The sequence below is a fragment of the Poecilia mexicana genome, unplaced genomic scaffold, assembly GCF_051168715.1.
Source record: "Poecilia mexicana isolate PSO_F unplaced genomic scaffold, ASM5116871v1 scaffold_7, whole genome shotgun sequence".
Taxonomy (NCBI): domain Eukaryota; kingdom Metazoa; phylum Chordata; class Actinopteri; order Cyprinodontiformes; family Poeciliidae; genus Poecilia; species Poecilia mexicana.
The window spans coordinates 333060-358347 of NW_028263376.1; the positions used below are offsets into that span (position 1 = coordinate 333060).

A 25288-nucleotide genomic window follows, 5' to 3' on the forward strand; every position below is an offset into this window, starting at 1 on the left:
ACCATTAGTGTGAAGGTGGGTGAAGATCAATACACTGGATACAAAAGACCAGTGGAGGTAGAAAAGACCTCTACTGGTCAGCAAGCACATCAAGCCTAAACCATACAACCAGAGCTACAATGGAAGAGTTTAGACCAAAGGACGTTCATGTTAGAATGGCCTAGTCAAAGTTCAGATGTGGATAGAGTGTCTGTGGCTAGATTTGGCAATCGATCATTACAAACAGTCACCATTTAATTAGAGTGACCTCCAAAAAAGAATAGTCAAACATTTCAGTACAGATTTAGTGCAGATGAATACATGCCACATTTTTGTTTGTTAAAACAAAACAAAAAAAATTGAATTATTTTCCTTTCACTTTACAGAATTTGTACTGATCTATCACAAAAACATTTACCTAAAACACACCGAGGCTTTTCCAAAGCACTGTAAGTTTCAGAGCATGATTTTATAACAGCAGAGGAAGGACTATGTGATTTTTGTACACGCACTATTTTAGTGGAGACTGCATAAGAAGAATTCAAATTTGTCTCCACCATTTTCTAATTCCACTGCAAAATTTCAGCTCCACTGATCGCCTCTCGCTCAGTTTCACAATGACATCTTAATGAGGCTTTAACATACAGCAGGTGCCCTGGCAAAAACACCCATCATATAAATGAGACTGACTATTTAGATGGATTATTCCATATGAAACAGAATGTTTTTTTCTTTATATTCATGATTACAAATGCTGTAAACAGCCCATTGTATATTTTGTCCATTTCTCCTAAGCCTTTGACCTCGAACCTACTTGTTGCCAGAGACAATAGAAACACTGAAACTGTAATAAATATGAATTTAATAGGAGTCTACACAACAGCTTCTGAGGTAACATGTAGGACTGACTTAAAATGATCAAGGTTTATGTTTTTCTTTTATAATTTTGTGCATAATAAGTGGCAATATATTTTATGCTCCACTTAAGGAAGTCAAAACTGAAGTATTTTCCCTTCTGAACACTAGTTTTTAATTAAGTAAATATTATTAAATGTAATTTATGCAAGCAATGTTTTTGTATAAAGGTGTCAGAATTGTGGGTTTGCTTTGGTTTTAAATTGACTTTATATACAATTAATAGCAGCTGATAAGATATTAAAGACAGTTAATGATTTGGAAAGAAGTTCTTGCATTGTTGCCATTGTGTTGGTACAGGAAAACAACAGCTTCAGTTCTTAATATGACTTTAGTATTGAACATTTATGGATTACTATCCAAAATACATCCCATATGTGTGTGTTTGTGAAACAAATTAAGAAATAATAACTCATTAATTACATCTGTAGATGTATAGCCTGTATAGATTTTTAGCTCATCGTGAGAGGGGAGCTCACAGACAAGGAATAATGTGGTTTTTAGTGAAAACATTAATCCCTCCTTCACTGTCACAGATACACAGCTGGAAGTTGGACCACACCAACAATTATCTATAGAGAGCTAATGAAGACATTTTCTAGTCTATGTTTCCTTTCTGGCTTCTCACACACAGTTTAGCTTGCCTATCTGAAGACAGAGTTGAATATTATTTGACTTTCCATCAAACATGTCAGTAATAATATTGGCCAATACCATGTTGTTGTATATGCATAAAGCACACGAGTGTACAACATGTGATTGAACAGCCAGCATCTTAAACTCTGAGGTTAGCATGGGATGAGACAGTAGCTTTAAAAATGTTAAATGGTCCAAAGAATTGGCACCTTTGAACTCGCTGACATTAAGCTGTTGCAATGTGATAACACATAGATGAGTGATTTTCATGGGCAGGTGTGCTCAAGTTTTATGGTTACAAGGACAAATGGAGGTTTAAACAGTAAATTCTGAACTGTAATTTACTAAAAGAAACCACCTAGGGCATTATAAATGAGAACTATTTCCAGGCAGTGACGCAAGGGTCAGATATTCCTTAACTTTATTAACTGCTAGCTTTTGAGTTGCCCCTAATGTAGAAACCAAAATTCTCACTCTAAACACAAAATCAGCTTGAAATGAACAAGTAAAATTAAACAAAATGTTTTTTTGGCCAAGTATGGTGTCTCACAGGAGAAAGGCATTGGGTGTGTCGACTTCCATTCATTCATCTATTTCTTTTAATTAACATTTTATAGTAGCATGACTGGGGTATAACAGTAGCAGTCCAAGGAAATTTACAGAAAGCAAAATATTATCTTAGCAATTTATCTAATAGATACAAAACATTTCTTGCAATGAGAAATGATGGTTTTTTTTTTTGTTTTTTTTTCCACTTTCTATTCACTTTAGACTGTAAAGGCGGTGTTGTTGTGTGGCGGTACAACTTGAAATGGGTTTTCTAACTAGACAGCAGCTGTTTTATTATGTTTCTCCCATCTATTATGCTTGAAATCCATACAGCTTAGGCTCTGAATCATATTGCCTGAATAATCCAGGAGCTGCGAATGAGTCTTGCTGAAGATAAGAGAATAATCAGGAACACAATATTGCAAAAAAGAAATACAATTGAATTTGGCTCCCAAAGACCAAGTCGTGCTGTGAGGAGGACTGCCAGAATAAATTTCTAGTCCAACTTTTATCTACCAAGATTATATCTGTTTTTTGTTGTTGTTAAAGATAGTATTTTTTTAACATTAGTCAAGACACTACAGCTGGATAGATAGCAAAATAAGTTTTGTACAAAAATGTTGTGTTAAACATATTTTACCAGCAAATTTATTCCCTTGCCTTTGTTTAGTCCCAAACTGTCTGTTTTAGCCCTTTATCTATGCACACATTTGTCCTCCTTTACAAGACAAACAACTGATCCAGTTGGATATAAGGATCAGCATCTATTTGCTTCACTCATGTCAACACTTAATGCCTTCAGCTCCATGCAGCTTTGCAGCCTTAATATGAGGAATGTTAGTGTTTCTGAAACCTCAGCAATGACTCTCAAAATATGTCAAATCAGGGAATAAATCTGAAAGATTTTCTACATTTTCCATGCGATGATGCTGGATTTCTTCGAACAGCGGTTTTCTTCTCGCTACTCTTCCATAAAGGCTAGTTTTGTGAAAGAAGCTGTTAATAATTATCCCGAAACCATGTTTTCCACTTATTCAAAGTGAATAGAGGATCTGTGAAAAGATCCAGAGCTGCCTTTTTCTGCTTAATTTAATTCTTCTATAATTAATACTCTCCTTGCCAAGCCATGTTTTTGTAGGTTTGCAGTTGGGCTACATATTAGAATAATAGATTGAACATTCACAGCTCGAGATGCTTACCTTCCTAATTTACACTGAGTCCACTAATGTCCCCCTTTATATAGAGGTCTAGTGATTATCAGAGCCATCATCCAAGTTGAAATATCCAAGTTTCAGGAATACATCAGGAAGATCCTAAGGGATGAAGAGCTTGGTGAATGTTGCAAACAATAAAAACTGGAAGAGAAGAAGCTGAAGGAACCATTGTGGGAAGAAGAACAGCTGATTAGGATGTACCACTGACAAATAGCTGAACTTACTGATATGACCAAATCCTGCCAAAGGGGCAGAAACTGAAAGACAGCACAGAAGCACAGATCTACCACACCAGCCAAGATACCAAATGCAGGCTGTGCAAAGAAGTCCCAGAACAATGTAAACATCTCACAGAAGGTTGTAGGTTGAAGGCTGTAAGATACTAGCAGGAAAGGAAAACATGAAACACCATAACCAAGTGGCTGGCGCCACGTACAGAAACATCTGTGTGGAATATGAACTGGAGATGCCTAGGTCAAAGTGGGAATCACCTCCCAAGGTGGTGGAGAATGACCGAGCCAAGATCCTTGGGGACTTTCAGATACAAACGGACAAAATGGCAACGGGCCAACCATGTGATCACTGGTAAGCAGCAGCGGACAGCTGTTGTGATTGATGTCGTCGTTCAAGTGATGGAAACATCAGAAAAAATGAGAAACTGGAGAAATGCCAAGGGCTCAGGAAAGAGCTAGAAAGAGCCTGGCAGGTGGAGGCAACAGTAGTGGCCGTGGTCATCGGAGCGCCAACAAATACCTGGAGAAACATCCGTCATCGCAGTCCAGAAGAGCACAATCCTCGGACCAGGTAAAATAAGGACCCAAGCCTGAGATGAAATCTCTCTGTCTCTATATAGGTGAGAGAGCAGTTGTTTTTTTTATATACACTTGTAAATTACAACATGTTTCACTCCAAAATGCACACTTTTGGGAAATAATGAATAAATTAGAAATAGTAGTGGATTTTGTGTACATGTACAAAAATGTGAAAAGTTAAAGAAGTGTATATATTTCTCTACTAATCAGTTTAGAATGTGTATGTGTGTGTGTGTGTGCGTGTGTGTGTGTGTGCGTGTGTGCGTGCGTGCGTGCGTGCGTGTGCGTGCGTGTGCGTGCGTTTGCGTGTGGTTACTTCATCTTTCCTCACTTTGTGAGATTGCACCACTGTTTCCAACGTGCTCTGCATCACTTCCCAAATATGTGCATCATTGTGGGGGAACATGGTCTAATTTAGCAGAGACAAGGCAGCTTTCAAAGGCAAAATGAGTCCTAGCCAATTCTCAGCAGCAAACACCCACAACAGCGGGGAGCAGGTTACTCCTGCATCATTCCAGTAAATTATTCACCAGAGGTATTAAAATCCGCACAGTGCAGCTGACTTCCTCGGCTTTGCAACAGTATATGAGCTGAGTGCATTAACAGTATGCCCTTCATTTCATCGAGCTTGTTAGGAGTTGTAGTTTGTAACATCATTTTAAATGTGCATCATTAAGTTACCCTAGATCAATGAAAAATAAATCTATCGATGTCACAAAACTGGCTTGAATTTATAGATTAAGGTTGGACTAGATACAAAACAAGTAGATTTATTAAACCCTGTACTAACAAAATAGCAAGGTAGCATTTACATAAAGATAAAAAAACAGATTACATAACTAATAATATTTATCTCGAATGCTGAAAACAGGAAGAGTGAGTAAATCTTGAGATCATGAAATTTGTGGCACAACTCTGTCAAAATCTGTGAAATGACAAATGCTCTTCATACAGTCCATCTAATCTTGAGCTATTTTACAACGAATAATGGACAAAACTTTCAGTCTCTCAAAACACAAAGACACAAGAGACGTACTCTAAAATCTCACACAGCGTCCTATAAAACACATTGAATTTCCGGGTGTAATGTGACAAAATATGAAAAATGTCAAGGCGTGTGAAGACTCCAGCAAGGCTCTGTATGCTTGAACTCAATCACTCCCTCCATTGTCTTGAGGATATTCAAACCGTTTAGCATGTTTTGTGTAGAAATGTCAAACCTGTATATGCTTGTCGTTGTTAAATGCTTGTGCGTTTCCTTTGGCATGTATGTGAAGTTTCGGTGCAAGACCATGACTGTGTGTGTGTGTGTGTCAGGAAACGGGGGTGGAAATCTTACGACATGTGACAGCTGGTGGGCTGATGCCAATGGGGAAGGATGGAGCAGAGAAGGAAATGACTGTTGCCACGGTAACGCCGAGCTGGAGTGGCTGATGGTCGGGTAGCGTGAAGTAGCTGCCAGCTGAGACAGTGAGAGCTGCGGAGAAACAATGCAAACGACTTGCTGTTATTATTATGATTACCAACAACAGTGGTAAGAAATACACTTTGTGCCAGAGAGACACGTGCTGCCTCAGATCACAACAGCAGCCCATTACTCTTTAACACTTAGAATCCCATCAGACCCCCTCACCCCCTGCCTACACATCTACAAGCTTGTCTTTCCCAGCACGCCCAGGTTAAAACTGTTTTTCATCTCCCTTCTGATACTGAAGACATGTGAAAAAGAGAGCAGTTTTTTCTTTTTCTTTTTTTTTTTTCCAGTCACAACTTAAAGATTATGTAAAAGTGGCATCGGGAACACACCAATTACTACTAATGGGGGATGCTTCAAGCTTGATACAAAGCGAAAGAGCACCATTGCCTCTCTACTTGGAGTCTACGTGATTCATATTTGCTACTAATGGATCTTAATTGATTGCTTAAGTAGATGCTTTTTAATTGTCCTTGTTTTATCAGCATATTTCCTCTCCTCTGCTTCCAAGTGGTCAATGGTGCTGCAAATGCAAATGAACAGCATTAAGTTTCTTATTTTGATGCTCTCTTTATGTATAAAGAGCAGGAGAGGTACTTCTAAACTAAGGCAAACAAGGACACTCCAAACTTTATTTTGCAAAGCAATTTTTTCCAACTTACTGAGTGAATTTAAATGTTGACCATTTGATGTAATGATTGAAAAAACAGTATTTAATATAAAACACAATTCTGGAAAGAAGATCCACTCACAACAGTCAACAAAGTGATCAACCAGAAGGTAGGTGTATCAATACCTAAATCGACAAAAAAGAGAAGACTGAATGAAAGTAAATACAGAAATGCAAGCAAATCTTTAACCTCAAGAACATCAGGGCTAGATTGGACTTTATTAAAGAAAAACATCTAAAAAAAAAAAACAACAAACATGGCAGGACATGCTTTGGACAAATAAAACTATATGGTCAACATCTACCAAAATGAGGCACGCCAACGTCAGAGGCAGTGACGTGGGCTTGAATGTGCATTGCTGCCATTGGCCCTGGGACACTAGTTTATTGACGATGTGACTCTGGACAGAAGGAGCTGAATGAATCTTGAGGTGTTCAGAGATGTACTGTCTGCTTAAATCCAGCTAAATTAAGTCAAATTGACTGGATTTCAGGACTCAGACGGAAAATGACCCGAAACACACAGCCAAAGCAACCCAGGAGTTCATTGAAGCTAAGATGTAGAATATGCTTACAGAGCAAGTCAGTCACTTGATCTTAGTCCAAACAACTAAAAGCCACAGCAGTAAAAGCCTATAAGGGCATTAAGCAGAAGGAAATTCAACATCTAGTGACCTCCATAAGACCAAGACTTTAGGCTTTCATTTCCAGCAAAGGATTTTTAACCAAGTTCTAGAAATGATCATTTTATGTTGAATTATTTGATTTAAGTCAAATTATTTTTGAGCCCTTAAAACCAAGATGTTGCATATGAACACTTGCTTTATTTCCTCATATTTTTAGACAAGTTTTTTGGTTTAACCCACAGGAAGAAAGCATAAACTCTGCTCTTCAGCTGCATCTGTTTGAGTATTTTACATTCATTGTGATGTTGATTAAAAGCAAAATTTAAAAGTCGTCGCTGACCTAATATTTATAGACTTGACAATACATGCCACCAAAATACTATTTTAAGCTTTGGATAAGGTAACTCTTACTAAATCAAAAATGACTAAGGAAAAAAGTTAAAGATAAAGTTAATGAACAAATATTTTGCTGAATTAACTTTCAAATAACACTGTATACCTGCAATGTTTCTTAGCTAATAGGAGGCAAACTATGAATTCTGCATTTAAAACTCTTAAACCAATGCAGCACTGCATTCATTTACTGGTATATTTTAAATATGTACTGAAAAACAAAACAAAAGAACACTGGGAATCAGCAATTTTCTATCTAAATTTGCTTCTTAGCAAGTTTACAGGTCATTGTTTTATATTTTCCTAAGATGAATTATTGCACTGATCAGTCTATCTGAAAAGCTTTGCTAAACTGATATGCCATCTATGGAGAAAATAGAATAGACAACAGAAACCGTAACCTTTGTATCAAAGGAATCCACTGTTTCTAAGGCTGAATTTACCATTTAACAAGGACAGCATCCAGAGCTGACAAGATGCTGCATCACAGCAAGAACATTTACAGCTTCCCCTAGCGGCCTAGTTAAAGGGAACACTTATTTTTATAACTTGTTGCTTAGCAATACGGCCATCGCTGACAACACAGAGAATGTTCTTATGAGCCACATTAGGTTTGACAGGAGTTCACGCATCCTCTCCATTTCACATGGAGAGTGCTCCGGGTTTAAACAGACATTTAGCTCGCTTGCCTAACACCCATAATCAATACTGCTGCAAATAAAACATCAACAACTTCAACACCTTTTTACTGAAATCATCAGTGCAACCTGCAACCACACTTAGACATAAGTTGTCTGCAAAGCAAGACGAGTGTTCTGACAGCACATTTGAAGGAAGCACAGAACCTGAGCTGCGGATAGTGGAAGCTGAGAACAGGTATGCTTTAAATAGAAAGGAATAACAAACCACAGCAGCGTGTGACTTTCAGAGCTGCGTTACTGACTCTGTGTTCAACTTCTCAGTGAGGTAATCAATGTAAATGCTTCCTGTGTGCTACATTTTATTATATGGGATATTGATATTTACATATATTTTCCAGCCTAATAACAACAGATAGATCTAGGTAAAGATTACTGGTATTTTTTTTTTTTTGTGGAATATGTCGAAATGCAATTATTACAAGAATAAGCTGAAAAACAAATAAAAATAAAAAGGTCCAAAGAGCCACTTGCAGCTCCTGAGCTGAAGGTTGCCGACCCTTGACCTAGTTCTACTGCTTTTGCACTATAATGTGTTTTACACATCATTCAGGAAATTGCTACGATTGTTAAGTTAAACGATGTAGAAAGTTGTGATGTAACTAAATGGAGTTTAATGCTTATGAATAAAGTTCTGAACTTTTTAAGATTTTATAATTTGAGGGATAATATTTTTACTTGGGCCCATGAACAGGAAAGGTTACATTTAGAGGCATAATAGGATGTGCTCATTTGTGAAAATGATGGTGAACTCATTGATATATCGATGGTGACCCCATCAAGCTTTATGAGTCATGGATGTGCCCAAACAAGAAGCACAGATTTATCATCAGTGTCCACTACAGCTGTTAAGCTGGGTAAGTTAGACTGTAGAGGTAGCGCTATTAATGGATTCCAACCCATAAATATGTTTAACAATATAGCCTTCTATAGATTATATATAGCTATAGAACTGGCACAGCAGGCATCAATACAGACTGAGTGGAAAGAATAGATCACAACAAATGATATGTTAGAGGGCTTATTGTGCCTTTCTAAAGTATGAACAGCTGCGTTTATGTAGAGATTGAATAATTCACAGCTGGACTTTATTTTCTGATTAGGTGATTATTAATGCAGTTGGTTGCACTGGATTTTAATTTGAGACATTTAGATTTTTCATTGGTACCATATTGAATGAGTAACCATTTTTTTATTTTTTTTTAAAGCTTTTGAATTTGGTCCTAAAAAGCAGTACTTTTAGATACAAATGTCCTTTTAATAAAAAAAACAACACAGAGATTAATGTAAAGTTATGTTTTTATATTTTCCCATTCTGTATTTCATCTTATAAATGAACAAATATATATATAAAGATCTGTTTACATTCTCTTCTTATTTGGATAATCAATTTTTTATACCCATCATTTTAAGCACAAGATGTACAGGACTAAAACGGGCTGTTTTGGTCACCGAGATGATGGTCAAAGCATCCACACATTTCAAAATGCCACAAGTGTGAAGGCCAGGGTAATGTCACAAGTCAGGCCCTGCAAGTACTGCTGAGCCAAAACCCATTTTACACACAGATGCAAGTGAGTCACCGCGCTCTGCACATCGAGGGTGTGAAAGACAGAAGACAGACCAAGGATGAAAAGATCTCTCACACACACACACACACACACACACGCGCACATGCATCCACACACATGGAGACATGAAGATCATATGAGGCCAAAAATATGAGCAGATGATCTGCTTGGCTGTCAGGGCACACAGGCTGAGCTCACAACTTTGGCAGTCAAACCTATGCCACAACTAAATGCCCCACTCAACCCATTCTCTTAGAGGCAGCGCTACCAAGCTGAGCCAATTTGGGTTTCTAACAAATTCTAAATGGCGCCAGTGGAAGCGTCCAGTTCTCTGGGTGAGCTTCTAAAATTGCACCGCTCAAGAAACACAAAGCTAAGCCCAAACATATTCATATCCCTGGCAGATTTAGGTTTAAAGTAATCTTTAATATTTCACTAAAATATTGATGGCTTAGATTGGCCCAGCCAGAATCCCAACTCGAGTCTGACTGAGAATAAAAATTGAGCTGACTCTATAATTAAGTTAATAAGGGGCAGAAATAAGTTTATAAGACTGGCAGAAGCCATCGTGATGTAAAGCTTGTTAAATATTAATACATTAAACACTTTGCTACTCAATTTTAAGCTCTCAAACTGAAACCCCCGTAACATAGTTGGGTGTAAATATGTCACCATTCACAACTCTCAGGCGCTAATTTAATGCTGTGCTTGGAAAATAAATGCTGATAGTTAAAAACAATTGCCAGAAAGGGACATTGAAGGAGCCACAAAGCCTTGGTAAAAATTTGTTTTTATTGTAAGTATGTATGAAAAATAATCTAATGGAGGGAAATACCATATGACAAAGGATTTCAGTAGAGCTGGGATCAAGTCATTGTTTTGCATATCACAAGTAAGTCTCAAGTCTTTCCACTCAACTCCAAAGTCAAAGCAAGTGTCACGTCTTAAACAAGTTATTTGACAAATTACAGAAATTAATCTGACTAATAATAGTTTGGAGATTCAAAAAGCATTTTAAAATGTTTGTTCAACCACCAGAACAACCAGCAAGAGGGAGTGAACTTTAAGAATGTGTTAGTATTTTTCACAAGAAACACTACCAGTCGGTTTTTTAAACCAACTACAACATTACAAAACTGCTTTCACAGCATTACACGAGTAGCATCAGATTCTTTAAATGTCAAAGTTATTCATGCAACTGTATAGAAATAAAGCTTATATGACAAGTCATTATTATGATCACAGTGTTGCTATCCGTCAGCTTGGATGCTCCACATTTGTTTGTAGTTGAGGCTTAAAGCACTTAGATTTGTCGTGTACACACAGTAATCATTCAATCTAAATAAGGGAAGTACTGGAAAACCATCTATCTAGCCATCTGTGTGTCAATACAGTTTTGTATTTGCACACTAATACTTGGATTAGAAAGACTGGGAAAACTAGAACTACGAAATATTATGAAATTTTAACTATAGAAATGTGTAGGAATCGTACATAGGAGTTGAAAGACAACTTTTTTCCACATAAAAGATTTATTTTTCAAAGGTTCATTTTACACCTGAACATAAAAATTCAGTGCCTTCTGATAAGCTTCGGTTTAAAAACTATTTATACAAGAATTAGGCTACACCAGTTTGGGTTTTGCAGCTGGAGTTGAGAGAAAACAAAACTCAGCTGCGTCCACTGGGCAACCCACCTGTCACTCAGTGCGGTGCAACCCTCAACAGTGATTAATTTGACCAGGGCAGAAACATGTTTATTTTTGCACTAATGCTGGTCATTTTTCAACTTGGGGGACCAACGGGAGTTCTTAGACCTTCCCCAGTGTCCATTTAAGAAACTGCAGTTTTTGGTATTTCCATATTGGTTTCATTTTTCACATGGGGAAGTTGTTGGTCAGCACTGGCACAGGACAGGACAGAGGACCCAAGGGGAGACCTGGCAGGCAGGAGGATTTGGGTTATTGATGATGAATAATTTGAGAGGAATGCAGGTACAACACACCGTAACAGAGGAAGAGCAACAAGAACGGGTTGAAATGCACAAGAAGTTCAAACCACTGTCAGGCACCCTGCGGAACATATTGGAAAAAGAGTTTCTCTCCAGGAAAAGTAGAAAAAAAATGTCACAGAGGCAGTATTTGGAGAGAATGTTAACCCCTAAGCTGAGACGCTTTCACAATTTGTTCTGAGTCCTCAAATGTTCCAGCTCTAGCACCATGACTTCCTCTGGGTCAGGTGTTTTAATGAGCCACATCAGTGTTCATTTGCCTCTTTCCCGAACATCTGCATGGGAGGAAGAGAAAGAGCCCGTAGCATGAAATCAAGGTTTCAACAGGAGGTCTCAGAGATAGACATGCAAATAACAAGAAGGGTTTAAGCCAATCCAAAGAGGGAGTCCAAAACAAAAAAACAAAACAACAAAAAACCACACACACAAAAGAAAAGAGTTTGGAGTTTGGAGACTAGTGGGGGTAGCTGTTTGTAAGAATGGGTAACAATTTCACATAAGAGGAGAGAAGAACATTAGGAAAAGGCTGAAATGTAACAAAAATACATTAAAAGAGCAAACAAAGATGACAAAACTATATAAAAAAATTAGGTTTTAATAAATAACCACAGTAACCAAGATGACACCATCTTTATCACTGAGAAACAATGTGTTTTCCTACTTCATGAAATTCTTGGCGTCAAATTGTTTGTGTTCTCTTCCTGTTTTCTCACCCCCCACCGGTCTAGGCAGATGGCCGACCATCCTGAGTCTGGTTTTCCTTCAGACCTTCTCCTGTAAAAAAGGGAGTTTCCTACACTATCACCCACAGTGTATGCATCCACAGCATGGGGAGAATGGTGAAGTTCATGAAAGTCGAAAACGTTGTTTATTCTTGCCAGCTATGCTTTACTAAAACCCATCGTCTTGAGTTAAACAAAATGAAAAAATAGAATCAACTTTAATTCATGTGAACTTGTTAGTTCACTAGTTTCATATTAAACATGATTTAAATGAAAATCTAAATGTGCAGTTTTTAATAACTACAAATGAAACTCGTCGTCTCACCACTATATTTTCTGTTGGGTTTTTTTATGGCAAATCTTCAAATGTACTCTACAGCCATCAGCACCTTGTAGAAAGTAACCCTGGAAGAATAGGCATTAGTGGCAGCAAAAGAGTTAAAGTTTACCTTCCAGAGTTAAGATCAAGATCAAGAATCTGTGGTAAAACTAGACAAATTATATTAGCAGATGTTTTCAATCTGAATGGATGTTATTTTACAATGAATGAGCAAACTGTCAGACTACATATGCTAATCTGGTAAAAACATAACTCAAAAGATTGGAACCAATGTACTTCTTTTATGAATTATTTTAATTTTTGAACATTTTTCTTGTTTATCACAATTATTCATGACTATCACTTGAAATCCCAATAAAAGATACCTGCGGCTGTAAGGTGACAAAATAAATTCAAGGTTCTTTAACAGAAAACCTTTCAAGCTAATGGGCCTTGTAAGATGTGAACATTGAAGAGAATCGGTTCCAAAAACACAAGTTTATAAAAACTTAAAAGTTTCCCTTCTATATTTATGAGGAAGTTAGTGAAAGAGCTTCAAACATCAAAAGGCACAAAAACAATTTGAGCTTTGGCTCACAGAAGACTTTTGTCTTTATTCAGTTCAAACGGTCTTTTCTCATAAATTACAGTTTAGCTCCACGAATGAAATAGATCAGAAACTGTGAGATTCTAACTCCTTTACATGGGAGAATAAAGGCTGGAAAGCAAAGAGATTTTTATTCTGAACGTAGAAAAGCAACCTGCTATTCATGTTTAGTTTACAAAAAACGATGAAGCAGCACAACTAGTCTCTGTGAAGGAAAGGAGCTAAAATTAGGCTGCAGAGTCGGTGCCAGTTGCCAAACAAGCCCATGCCAAGTAACAAAGTAGAACACAGCTTCACCTTCAGCCCACTGACTACACGACCACCTGGGTCGGCAGAACATGAACGCGACCCTGAAGCCTGACTGCTGCCCAATGTGAGAACTCATGGGAGAAATAATCATCAACAGAGGCAAACAAACGCCGCCGCCATTCCAAATACAGCCTATAAATAACACAAAATCTTTAGCACCGTGGCAAATGGAGAGTGTCAAGGATCAATAATTTATGCAAGCAAGAAGAAAGTCATCAGGCTTCTACAATGCCAGCAAACAAGACAATGTGCAAGGAGCTTGTTTAAAGAGGCGTATCGGCGGAGGATGGTGCAGATTAATCAACGTTTCGGATCCCTGTTGAAAAGGATGGGGGCAATGTTACAAAAGGGAAAATGTTTGTGCTGCTCTTCCCATGTCAGGGTTTTTGTAAAAGTGGGAAAAAATGCGGCCATGTCATGCTGAATTAGACAGAAATGCGACTTCAGTGATCAACAGTTCAGCCTCACACAGTGTTTTTCTGTTTCGTTCATTTCTGGGAGGACCTGGATGGCCATCAGATAACTGTCCATGCTCTGGATATTAAGAAATGATAGAATTAATAATTGCTGTGTCACATCTTGATTTACCCAGAAATATATGGGCGTGGACTATGTTTGATGGGGCAAGAAAATCGCAACGTTTGTTGCATTTTCAGCTGGTGCAGTTTGCTTTCACACTGCACAGAGACCTAGGTTTTTAGATGGACCAGAGTTCAATTTTTTGGTCCACATCAAGCTTGATTACGCATTCACACCTCCCAAAACAAGCCAGACCTTCTAGACAAACAAACTAGAGTTCAGATAAGGCTGGCTTTAATTGAATGCACCCTATGTCGAAAGCAGTCTGACATTTAAAACAGGCTGAATGCTGAAATGCTTGATGTCTCAAACATATGGTTATGGTGTTGTAGAACAATTGCCGTCACACCTTTAATTCCAAACCACATTAGTATGGAGAGAGGATTCTGCAACAGCCTTCACTTTTATTTCAGCTTATCCTGAGGAAAATATGTTACTTTGGCAACAATATCATCTTTTTCTGAGAGATTGCAGTTTTGTCAACAGATTTTTTTCTACTTTTTGATTCCCATAAAAGAAATTTGAAGGATTAAAGGGTTACATTAAAATACAATTCAATGAAACTGAAAAACAGCACAATCTTAAATGTGGTGAGAGCAGCATTTTAAATGGCACTCAAGGCCAATTTTTTCACCAGCGTACTTTTAACAGAAGGTTTGCTAACTCTTTGTAAGACTGGCTGCTAATGATGGTGTTTTTGAATTCGGCTTGCGATTATCCTGAAATTGTCAGAAGTGGTCCCTAATTTTTCTTCTTATGCTTCCTCCCCCCTCCAGCAATTTGTATTAACAGCTTATTAAATCGACTTATTCTCTTTTATGATGTTATATTTCTTTATTGGGGCAAGCCTAATTGATTCTTTTGGGAAATAACAGCTGAACTCTAACCTCAAACCCTGAAAATGTGATGTACTGAAAAGGATCTTGTTAGCTGTAAAGGGAACGTTCAGGAATGTGATGAAAGACATAAAAAAAAAAAGTAGTGAAAATAGTGGGGGGTTTTTTAACTTATATAATTTGAGTCAGTACATTAGAATAAATCATTTGGGAATTGGGAATTAAGCTTAAAAATTTAGATCCTCTCGAGAGTGAAGAGTGTATTCAGTTAAGCACCTTTTCTTAACGTCCCCTAAGAGCTGCCCAGAGTGACCACAGACGTCTGTTCTCGGCTGCTGGGAGCTGCTCACTTGTGGAATCCCACCGCCCTGGCAGCTTAATCAAAATAAGGTCGATTTGTAGAGTTCAGGGGTGCAGCGCTGCTGTGGCTCGCAGCCCCCGCCGGTTCAATTTAAAATGAGTCGACAAACTGACCCACTTCTTGCCCAGGGAGCCGGCATTGAAACAGAGCTGATATCGTCCCTCCTTCGCTTGGACTCAACTGTGTTACTGTGTGCACGCCTGTGTCCTCAGCCTCATCCTCATAGAGAGAGCACCATTTATCACAACTCCCAGTCCCCATTGGCACTTCCACTCTGGCTGAAGGATGATGGTTACGCCCCGCAGCTCAGCTGAGCTCAGCCAGGACACACAATATACACAAATCAGCAACACATATGTTCGGCGCATATGGTTAGTGTAAAGTTCCTGCTCAGAACCGGATAGTAGAAGCCGTCTGAACTCGCACTCGATGTCGTGGAAGGATAATCACGGAACAATTAAATATATTACAAAGTTAGAGAGGGATTGATCAGTACTATATTAGCTGCCTGTGGGAAGCCTCTGACATAAACAGATGCTAATGTGACATTTAATCTGATTGGATGCAACTAGGCGTGATTATCATCATCAGTAGTCCCCCACCTCCTTGCAAGGTTTCCGAGGTGATTCAAGTGTTCTGTGACTGACACAAACAGACCTTTTGTTGTCGTTCATCAGGAATGACATCTCCAACAGATATGCACCCACACACTTCTGTTATTTCCCTCTCTGCTATGTGGCTGCTGAGTATTTCAGAAAAACTCTGCTGAATATTTTGACATCCGCAATGTTCCCGGGTGCTCATACAGGTGAAGAAAAAAAAAAAAAAAAAAAAAACAGACAGAAATGTTTGTAAACAAGCCTGTTCTCAATTTTATCTCCTGCTTACAATGTTGGGAAACCCGGGACAGATAAGTCATTTATCTTGACATTTAGCAAAATTTATAGGTTTGACCTGCTATATTTGAGGACAAACAAGACAGTGTAAGTGTGTGTTAGCTGAGATTTATGATCCTTGTCTACACAACATGGGGAAAGAAAAAACAACACACAAAAAATTGTAGTCTTGCATAAAGACTGCTCAACGAGCTTCTGGCTCCAAACAGGAATCATTTTATAAGTCTTGGCTAAACCACATTGTTGAACAAGGAGACCTAGTGGTAGAGGTTTTTTTAAAACTCTGTCATAGATGCTATTTGAGCTGAAAACAGAAATACTGCAACTAATGAAAATGCCTTAAAACCTTTCTTAAGATATTTGATCAGTTCATAGTTACAGTTAGCAATAAAAGGTCCTTGGTTAGGTTTAGATTATAAGCACAGTTATAATGACGGTCAAATAACTTACCTTCAGTTGTTAGAAAAGTGCTACATATATATCAAACATAACTTGATAGAAATTTGACTTCGCAATTTAACAGCTCCTGCTCTTTTCGAACACTCCACCTTCAGCACATCGTCCATGATGTCATCTATGACCATTCTTAGGAGCACCTGACTGAGATGTAGCTCAGCAAGTCTCATATGTATATGTTAAATAAAATACTTTCCCTTAGAAAGTACTTTCTAAGGGAAAATACAACTCACTTTTAATTTCCAACATAAAAGTGAGTTGTATGATTCAACCAGACCTTAAATACCATGTTCACCTCCAGATGTAACAAGTAATATTAGAAAAGGACTGCAGGAAGTCTGGGGAAATACTGGGTAATAAACGGCCAATGCAGGAGCCTCTGGATATTGTGGGCGACCTTCAAGCCTTCGGGTGCATCTTCATGAGAAACTGTCATGCTGCTGTGATCAATACAGTCACATAGGCTCTGGAGTACCTTGAGCTCACGTGACTTAAGGTCAGCCAAGTTTGTTGGTGCCTCCAAAGCTCTACCCTGAATGTGTATTACAAAGAACCAATATATCAAATCAGAGAAGCTCCGGCTCTAATACACCAAGTCACATCAGTTGAACAATGAAACAATGGACATGTGGTTAAAGGACTCGCCAATTTAGTTTGTGGAAAACAAGCATTTGTTTCAAGGTGCTACTGCAACTAAGTAAATCATACACATATCATTATGAGTGTGGCATTTGATTACAGATTCATCTGGTAACTCTTTTCCCAGTAGGTCTGTGGTTATTTCAAGAAGACATGGCCGGACATTTTGCTGTCTCAACAACTTTTGTGTCCAGGTATTTACAGGTCCTTCTCAAAAAATTAGCATATTGTGATAAAGTTCATTATTTTCCATAATTTAATGATAAAAATTAAACTGTCATATTTTAGATTCATTGCACACCAACTGAAATATTTCTGGTCTTTTATTGTTTTAATACAGATGATTTTGGCATACAGCTCACAAAAACCCAAAATCCCTGTCTCAAAAAAATTAGCATATTTCATCCGACCAATAAAAGAAATGTGTTTTAATACCAAAAAAGTCAACCTTCAAATAATTATGTTAAGTTATGAATTCAATACTTGGTCAGGAATCCTTTTGCAGCCTTCAATGCAGCGTGGCATGGAGGCAATCAGCCTGTGGCACTGCTGAGGTGTTATGGAGGCCCAGGATGCTCCGATAGCGGCTTTAAGCTCATCCAGTGTTGGGTCTTGCATCTCTCAACTTTCTCTTCACAATATCCCACAGATTCTCTATGGGGTTCAGGTCAGGAGAGTTGGCAGGCCAATTGAGCACAGTAACACCATGGTCAGTAATACCAGTGGTTTTGGCACTGTGAGCAGGTGCCAGGTGATGCTGAAAAATGAAATCTTCATCTCCATAAAGCTTTTCAGCAGATGGAAGCATGAAGTGCTCCAAAATTTCCTGATAGCTGCTGCATTGACCCTTCCCTTGATAAAACACAGTGGACCAACACCAGCAGCTGACATGGCTCACCAGACCATCACTGACTGTGGGTACTTGACACTGGACTTCTGGCATTTTGGCATTTCCTTCTCCCCAGTCTTCCTCCAGACTCTGGTACCTTGATTTCCGAATGACATGCAAAATTTGCTTTCATCCAAAAAAAGTACTTTGGACCACTGAGCGACAGTCCAGTGCTGCTTCTCTGTAGCCCAGGTCAGACGTTTCTGCCGCTGTTTCTGGTTCAAAAGTGGCTTGACCTGGGGAATGCAGCACCTGTAGCCCATTTCGTGCACATGCCTATGCACAGTGGTTCTGGATGTTTCTACCCCAGACTAAGTCCACTGCTTCCCCCAAGGTCTGGAATCGGCCCTTCTCCACAATCTTCCTCAGGGTCCGGTCACCTTTTCTCATTGTGCAGCGTTTTCTGCCACACTTTTTCCTTCCCACAGACTTCCCACTGAGGTGCCTTGACACAGCACTCTGGGAACAGCCTATTCGTTCAGAAATTTCTTTCTGTGTCTTACCCTCTTGCTTGAGGGCGTCAATGATGGCCTTCTGGACAGCAGTCAGGTCAGCAGCAGCATGATTGCGGTTTTGAGTAATGAACCAGGCTGGGAGTTTTTAAAAGCCTCAGGAATCTTTTGCAGGTGTTTAGAGTTACTTTATTGATTCAGATGATGAGGTTAATTGCTCATTCAGAGAACCTTTTCATGATATGCTAATTTTTTGAGACAGGGATTTTGGGTTTTTATGAGCTGTATCACTTTAAAAAATTACTATGTTCTAAACTGAAAAAAAGTGTAAATAATAAAACTAACTGGAAGTTTGGTTGTTTGTATTTTTTTTTTTTTGCACAACGCTCATATTTATTTGTGAAAAAGAAAACCACAAGTAATTTTCCTTCTACTTCACAATCATACACTACTTGGTGTGTTTCTACCAAATAAAATTCCACTGAAATATAGAAAGATTTCTTGTTTTAACTTAATGAGTTTGAATACTCTTAAGGTACTGAATTTCTATTTTTAAAAATGTGCAAAAAGTTGGCATTCCAGATAGATGCTGTATATCATGTGACTCCATAGCATGTAACATCTGGATTGTAATGATTAAGAAGGTGTCTTACCCCGGGGCCTCGAGGGGATTCAGGAGGAGAGGTGGGAGTGATCTGTTTTCGACCTGAAAAACAAGCAAATTAATTAAAAAATAATAATAATAAAATCAAATTTGCCAACTTCAATCCTAGAAAAGTGATGCTTTTCATATTGCATTCCTGCAGAGGTCTACATTTACAAGTCACCTGACAACACACCAGCTTCTTCAGTTCAGAGTTTAACAAGTTGAAATATTGGCGCTGTAATATCTTCTGCATGCTCTGAGTACATCGAAGGGGATTATTTTATAGTTTGGTTAAAGATTTAATGGAATATGAGCTAGTGAGAGGGAATCGAGGTTAACTGTAAAATGTCATCTTATATAAACTGCTTCTCTACTGATTGGATTTGAAGCAATCTGGCATCCAGAGGTATATGAATAAACCGTAACATTATGTACCGAATAACCCGGGCAAAGTAAATAACTCCACAGAACACTGGAATCCCTCACTATTTTCAAACATGACAAATCTATCCAATTTCACACAGATCAAGAGCCAGAGTCAGATTTAGACAGCTCGCCGAGTTTAAAGAGTAACAATGCTTCCTTGAGATTTTTTTTTTTGGTAGGTAGCCATGGCAATGGTGAAATGAAAGGCGTTCCAGCATCTCCTTGTCCTCCTCTCCAACTCTGCCTCACTCTTTATGCTGGGCTTCACTGGCCTTTTGGAAATTGCTTCAGTTGCCTGCGGTGTCTTGCTGTAGCTCCCATCTGTTCAGACTGCATGCATACAGAGTGGACATGTTATGAGACTGGCTGGCTTTCTCTCACAAATTCGCTATGGCATCAACCCCCCCGGCAACCATTTTCTTTTTAGGGTCTTGCTGTTTTCTCACTGTTATGCTTTTGGAGCCCGTGGAGAATTTGATTCACCTTGTTAGTAGGACTGATGTGCAATTGGCCGTTTGTTTGGGATCAATGAGTGGCTATCGTGACAGCTGAACAAACAGCTCTCCACCCAGAGTTGGACAGTTGTTTGCTTTACGAGAGGTGGGCTGCATAAGAGTAAAACACTAAGGGGGACATACAAGGAACGCATTTAAACACAAACCCCTCGAATCTATCCACATTCTGTCATATCATAATCACAAATTTAAATTTATTCATCTGGACTTTAGGTGACAGACACAAAGATGTCTGTCGCATATATCCTGTCCTTCTTGAACTGGAAGGAAAGGATACATGATTTTCAACTTTTTTTTCTTTTTCACACAGAAATATTAACTTGTAGAGAACTTTTGTGGAAAGAGAACGGCATAACTGCACAGACTACGCATTCATTTAAAAAAAGCTGCTAAGATGCCGATAGGAATTTTGAGGGAGTTAGCACTCAAGTGAAAAAAATCTGTCAAATGGACAGTGCGACTTATTCACTCCCCATATCTGGAGGGAACTTTTGGCCTAAAACAAACACAACCCATAAGTACATCACACCTTTCACCTAATCTGACAGAACGGGCAAAGGCAGCAACATTTTGAGAATTGACAAAGTGGAAACACTTTAAACCTCTTTAAACCACTTTAAACTTTGAATCCCTCTGATCTGGAGGAGCTGCAGGAATCCACAGCTCAGGCACGGGAAATTTCTTAATAGGACAAGTAAGACCTACATGGAAAAACTATGTAAAGGAGGAAGATAATTCAGTACACTACCCTCAACAAAAAATCTACACAGTGAAACATTGTGGAGGCAGCATCAGTCTTTGGGGAAGATTTTCTTCAGCAAGTGACAAGAGAATGAAAGGCTTTCAAACATCCATCTGCGTATAAGCTATATACTGTTTTTTACTTAGTGATAAAATTCCTGAAATAAATGGGCTTTTCAATAATAGTATTGAATGGACCTGTACATGTTAAAATATCAGAAACAAATTCATGTAACTGTCAAGACAAGAAAATAGAATTAATTCAAATCTATAAAATCACAATTTCAAGACCAAAAAGGAAGTAAACAGATTATAAGTCCAAACTGAATGTAACACGTCCTCTATAGTCACCGAGGAGATGTGGGAGATGTCTTATTGTACATAAAGATGACGGTGTAGCAAAAAAAGAATGAATAAATCCATCAGAGATCATCAACATCAATCAGATGTTGAAATCAAAAGAAAAATTCATAATATCACTCTTCTTTGAAAACAAGCCCAAGTCTTCAGTCTCCTTTTGTGACTCTGTAAAAGCATTTGAACGCTGATTAAGATGTCATCAATAGATGCAGCCAAAAGCCTTGTGACGCAAGCCCTGATCAGCACTATTCTTCTCTCCTGAGATAAGTAAACAGTCTCATTAGGAGGGAAATAATCAATTACCCAACCAGGGTTCACTCGAGTTCCTAATGCATCGCTGGGATTGAGTGGCTGCGTTACCACACTTTTAAATCAATTCACCGTCAGAATCACAACAAATCAGCAGTATAGCCTTCGATAGGACACGCAGACAGTGGCACATCATTTATTCGCGGGTATGAGCGGCCACAGAATATTTAATCAGAACTTGGATTTAGCGGGAGACTTCTTTAAAGCTCAGGATTCAAAACTTAATTTAGCAAAGATATTGTGGAACTGACATGCTTAATTCGTCGGGGTAGAATGGCGGCGCTCTGCAGGGCAGGAGAAGTTCAGAAGCATCTTTTTTTCTACCTTGCGCTGACTGCGGTTCATTCAGATCTGAATTGTGTAAAAAAATGTAAACAAACGAATGTGTCGCATCGTCAAAATAAAATATTAGAGTAATGTGATAGGCTGGAATTGATAAGAGGTCAGAATGTTCAGCTGCCACTCCAGTGAATTCTTCAGCACATGGCTGCACTTCGTGTCAAACAGCCTCGGACTGCAGCTGGTGACAGCAGTAGCGCTCTACTCTGATGCCCTGCAAACTTGCTGCGGTGGCACATGAACCGCTCCTCCATCTGCTGCCAGCTCTGGTTGCATCGGCCATCCAGCTTGTAACAGAGGATTTACAAAGCAGAAAGCCTCCAGAAGACGTCCAGCTGGTCCAAGGAAGTGGAGTTGCAGGCCAACCATAAGATGAGGGACTCAGTGGCAGATTAGTGGTTTTGAGGAACGTCACCACAGTGGCCTTGCTGCTTCCAGGAGGGGGAGAGAGCCTGGCAGTAAACTAACTTTACAAACTAAATAGCACTGGTGGTTGTGTATAAATACTAATAAATGGCTCTATAAACAAAATGAAAGAAACATTAAGAACATAAATGAAAACTACTGAGAATGAATTTGTGAATGCTTTTTCAAATCTCAAAGTCTGGGAAAGAATCTACATCCTAAAGGGAATACTCACAGCCAGTAATAAAGAAATACTAAAGACAGCTTGAAATGTGATCCTTCTTAGGATTTTCTTTCTTAAGAAAATGTAATGTCACCCTCAATTAATGAGCAATGATAACAGGAAGGCAAGGAAGAAATATTTTTGATGCCATTACAATTCTTCAAGAGAAATTAGCTAAACTTGGCAACAGTGATTCAAATCGGTAAATACACAAAAAAACAGAGATCTGACATGGTTCTTATTGGTGCATTTTACCAAACGGTTAGAAGAAAAATAAAGTTCAAGCTTTAAGAGGAAGAAACGTTTCACTTTCTGTAAAACAATGTTTTCTCATGTCATTTATCCTGTTGCTTATAGAATAATTAATGTGACCTTAAAAAGTCCTTGTGAATTAAATGAAGATATTTACTTGGTGAAGGTGATGATCTCTGACGTGGCACATCCTCCTGCTTAGTCCTCAGAGATACCCTGGGGCTGGACGGCTTCTTTTCCAAACTGGAAAACAGCCAGAATCTTATCACATCCTTTGCCTCCAAGCGTTCCTTAAGAGGAGAAAGTTTAAGCCATGTCAGTGTCCAAAAAGAGAAACGTTAAAAGAACCCTTTAACTCCAGTTAAAGGGAACAGCACAGATTCTGGAGCCAGTTAAGGGCTGAAATCAGTGAAACAGCAAACATACGAGGAAAGGAGACTGTGCAAAAAGTACTTTGAAAAAACAGTAATAACAACAACTATGTGATAATTGACAGCATATGTGTGGAAAATCTGAGGATCTTAACACTTTTTCTTTGTTTAACTCTCGTTCTAAAAGGGAGAAACTTCCAGACAATTTTCAGTCAATGTGATTAGAATATTTGGAGCAAAGCTTTAAGCGGTCATCTTTGTTGAGACTTGACAATACGGACAATTCACAACAAAAATAGTGGGATTTTTTCCCCCCTACAGAGACAGCACCATCTTGCAGTTGTCCAAGAAAACTAATTAGTCTAAAAACCTTTCTGTATGTTTTCAGACATTCATATAATTCCCTTTGAGCTTTTGTGTTACCTGGACTGTGCTTGGAGCCGAGATTGCAGCCGGGCTTTGAGTCTGGACAGACGCTTCTGTGCTATAGACCATCACTCCGAGAGGATTCGGCTTTGCACCTCCTTGCAGAACAAGCTGTACCTCTTTGCCTTTCCAGTGAGCTGGCTCCTGGAAGGGGCACCAAATCCCCCAACGAAGGCACTGCAAGAAGGCAGCTCTGGATGTGGAGGTAGCAGACAGCTATGAGAATTGAAAACCAGAAAAAAGAAAAGAAAATTTACACTGTCATACTTGCCCAGTTCTGCTGAAACTTTCACCTGGAATTGGAGTAGTTGTCTACTTATGTAGGATTAGAAATTCTTACAAAAAACACCCTATTATTAGGGAAAAACTATAACTTGGATATTAGGATGGGCAAAAAGTTGTCTATACTTTGTCTGCATTGTTTTCAGAAGCAATGGGCTTTTTGAGCGTGCAGATGTAAATAAACTGAAATGTACATAAATTGTCATCACACAATAAATGTGTGGAACAGAGCTATACTGAAAATGACTGCTTTAAGTCATTCACATGTTTTCCAGTGAATGAATGGTCACTAAGACGGAGTTTTGCTGTCCCTTATACTCATGGCTAACAGATCTTAATGACCTGGATTGTTAAGATGAAAAAAACTAAGTGTACAGAGAAAAATTTACATAAATATTAATCATTGCAATAGTTCACAATAACATCGGAAAGCCATTTTGCCCCAAAGTCATGCAGCCCTTTTTTAACCACTAAATATAGCACCTTAAATAAAGCTTCTTGAAATACAGACAGTTATCATGTATTATTCTACACATGGTTTCAGCTGCTTCACTGTGTATAAAACCGGTTTAGAATCAGGGCTGTTCTGGTTCAGACATATAAAGAATGGAGGAAAAGTCTTGTGCTTTAAATCACCCACAGCAGAAACATGAGATTTTGCCGAATTGATTAAAAAACTGAGCCTTAAACTATTACAATCAATCAAATGTGGGACAGTATATATTACCCATACAGTACAACCTGCAAGTCCTTGTTAATTTAGAAGAAAGTGCAGCATATTATGGTTCACTGAGGGAGTACAATTCCCCTAATCACAACTCGTATGGCTCATACAAAAATCCGATGCAGCGGATCATTACTCATACAAATGCTATATTTAATCTAAATGTCATACAGAACCTTTAACCAGGTATAATATGAAAAACAAGAACTGCAGGTAATAATTTAGAATCAATTTTAACAATTTCTACCGAGTGACCATGGGAAAAAAAACTGCAACAGTAAATGATTTATCAACTTCTAAAGCTCAGGTCTTTGGAATGAAAAACATACATTGTAAAACAACAAGAGATTGTACTACTTTAAACTAAGAGAAAAATTTAAATTTAAAACTGTTTAACAATTAAGCATAACGCGGTGAAGAGAGATAACATTATGAAGAAGCTAATTGATAATTTTTAATGGGATGCTGTTGTAAAACTACATTTAGCAAATTATGAGTAGAATGTTATAAAGCAGCAGAGTGCAGGCTGGGAAGTTTTGTTTATCTATTAAGATTGAAAGAATAATGACAATACAAATTTCACTTGTTAATTATACATTTTGATTGAAATTCAAAACGCAGTACTTTAACTCAAGGTTATGATGAAGTAACTCAATC

At 38.4% G+C, this 25288-nt stretch overlaps 1 protein-coding gene across 1 annotated transcript in view; it reads right to left on the reverse strand.

Moving 5' to 3' along the window:
• Window positions 1–25288, reverse strand: part of LOC106919985 (nephronophthisis 4) — a gene marked incomplete at its 5' end in the record, with an annotated part of 168688 nt that overhangs the window by 66250 nt on the left and 77150 nt on the right. The window contains 4 exon segments of the mRNA XM_014990696.2: window positions 5445–5582; window positions 19266–19318; window positions 22986–23118; window positions 23623–23841. Coding sequence (XP_014846182.2) covers window positions 5445–5582; window positions 19266–19318; window positions 22986–23118; window positions 23623–23841 — 543 coding nt within the window.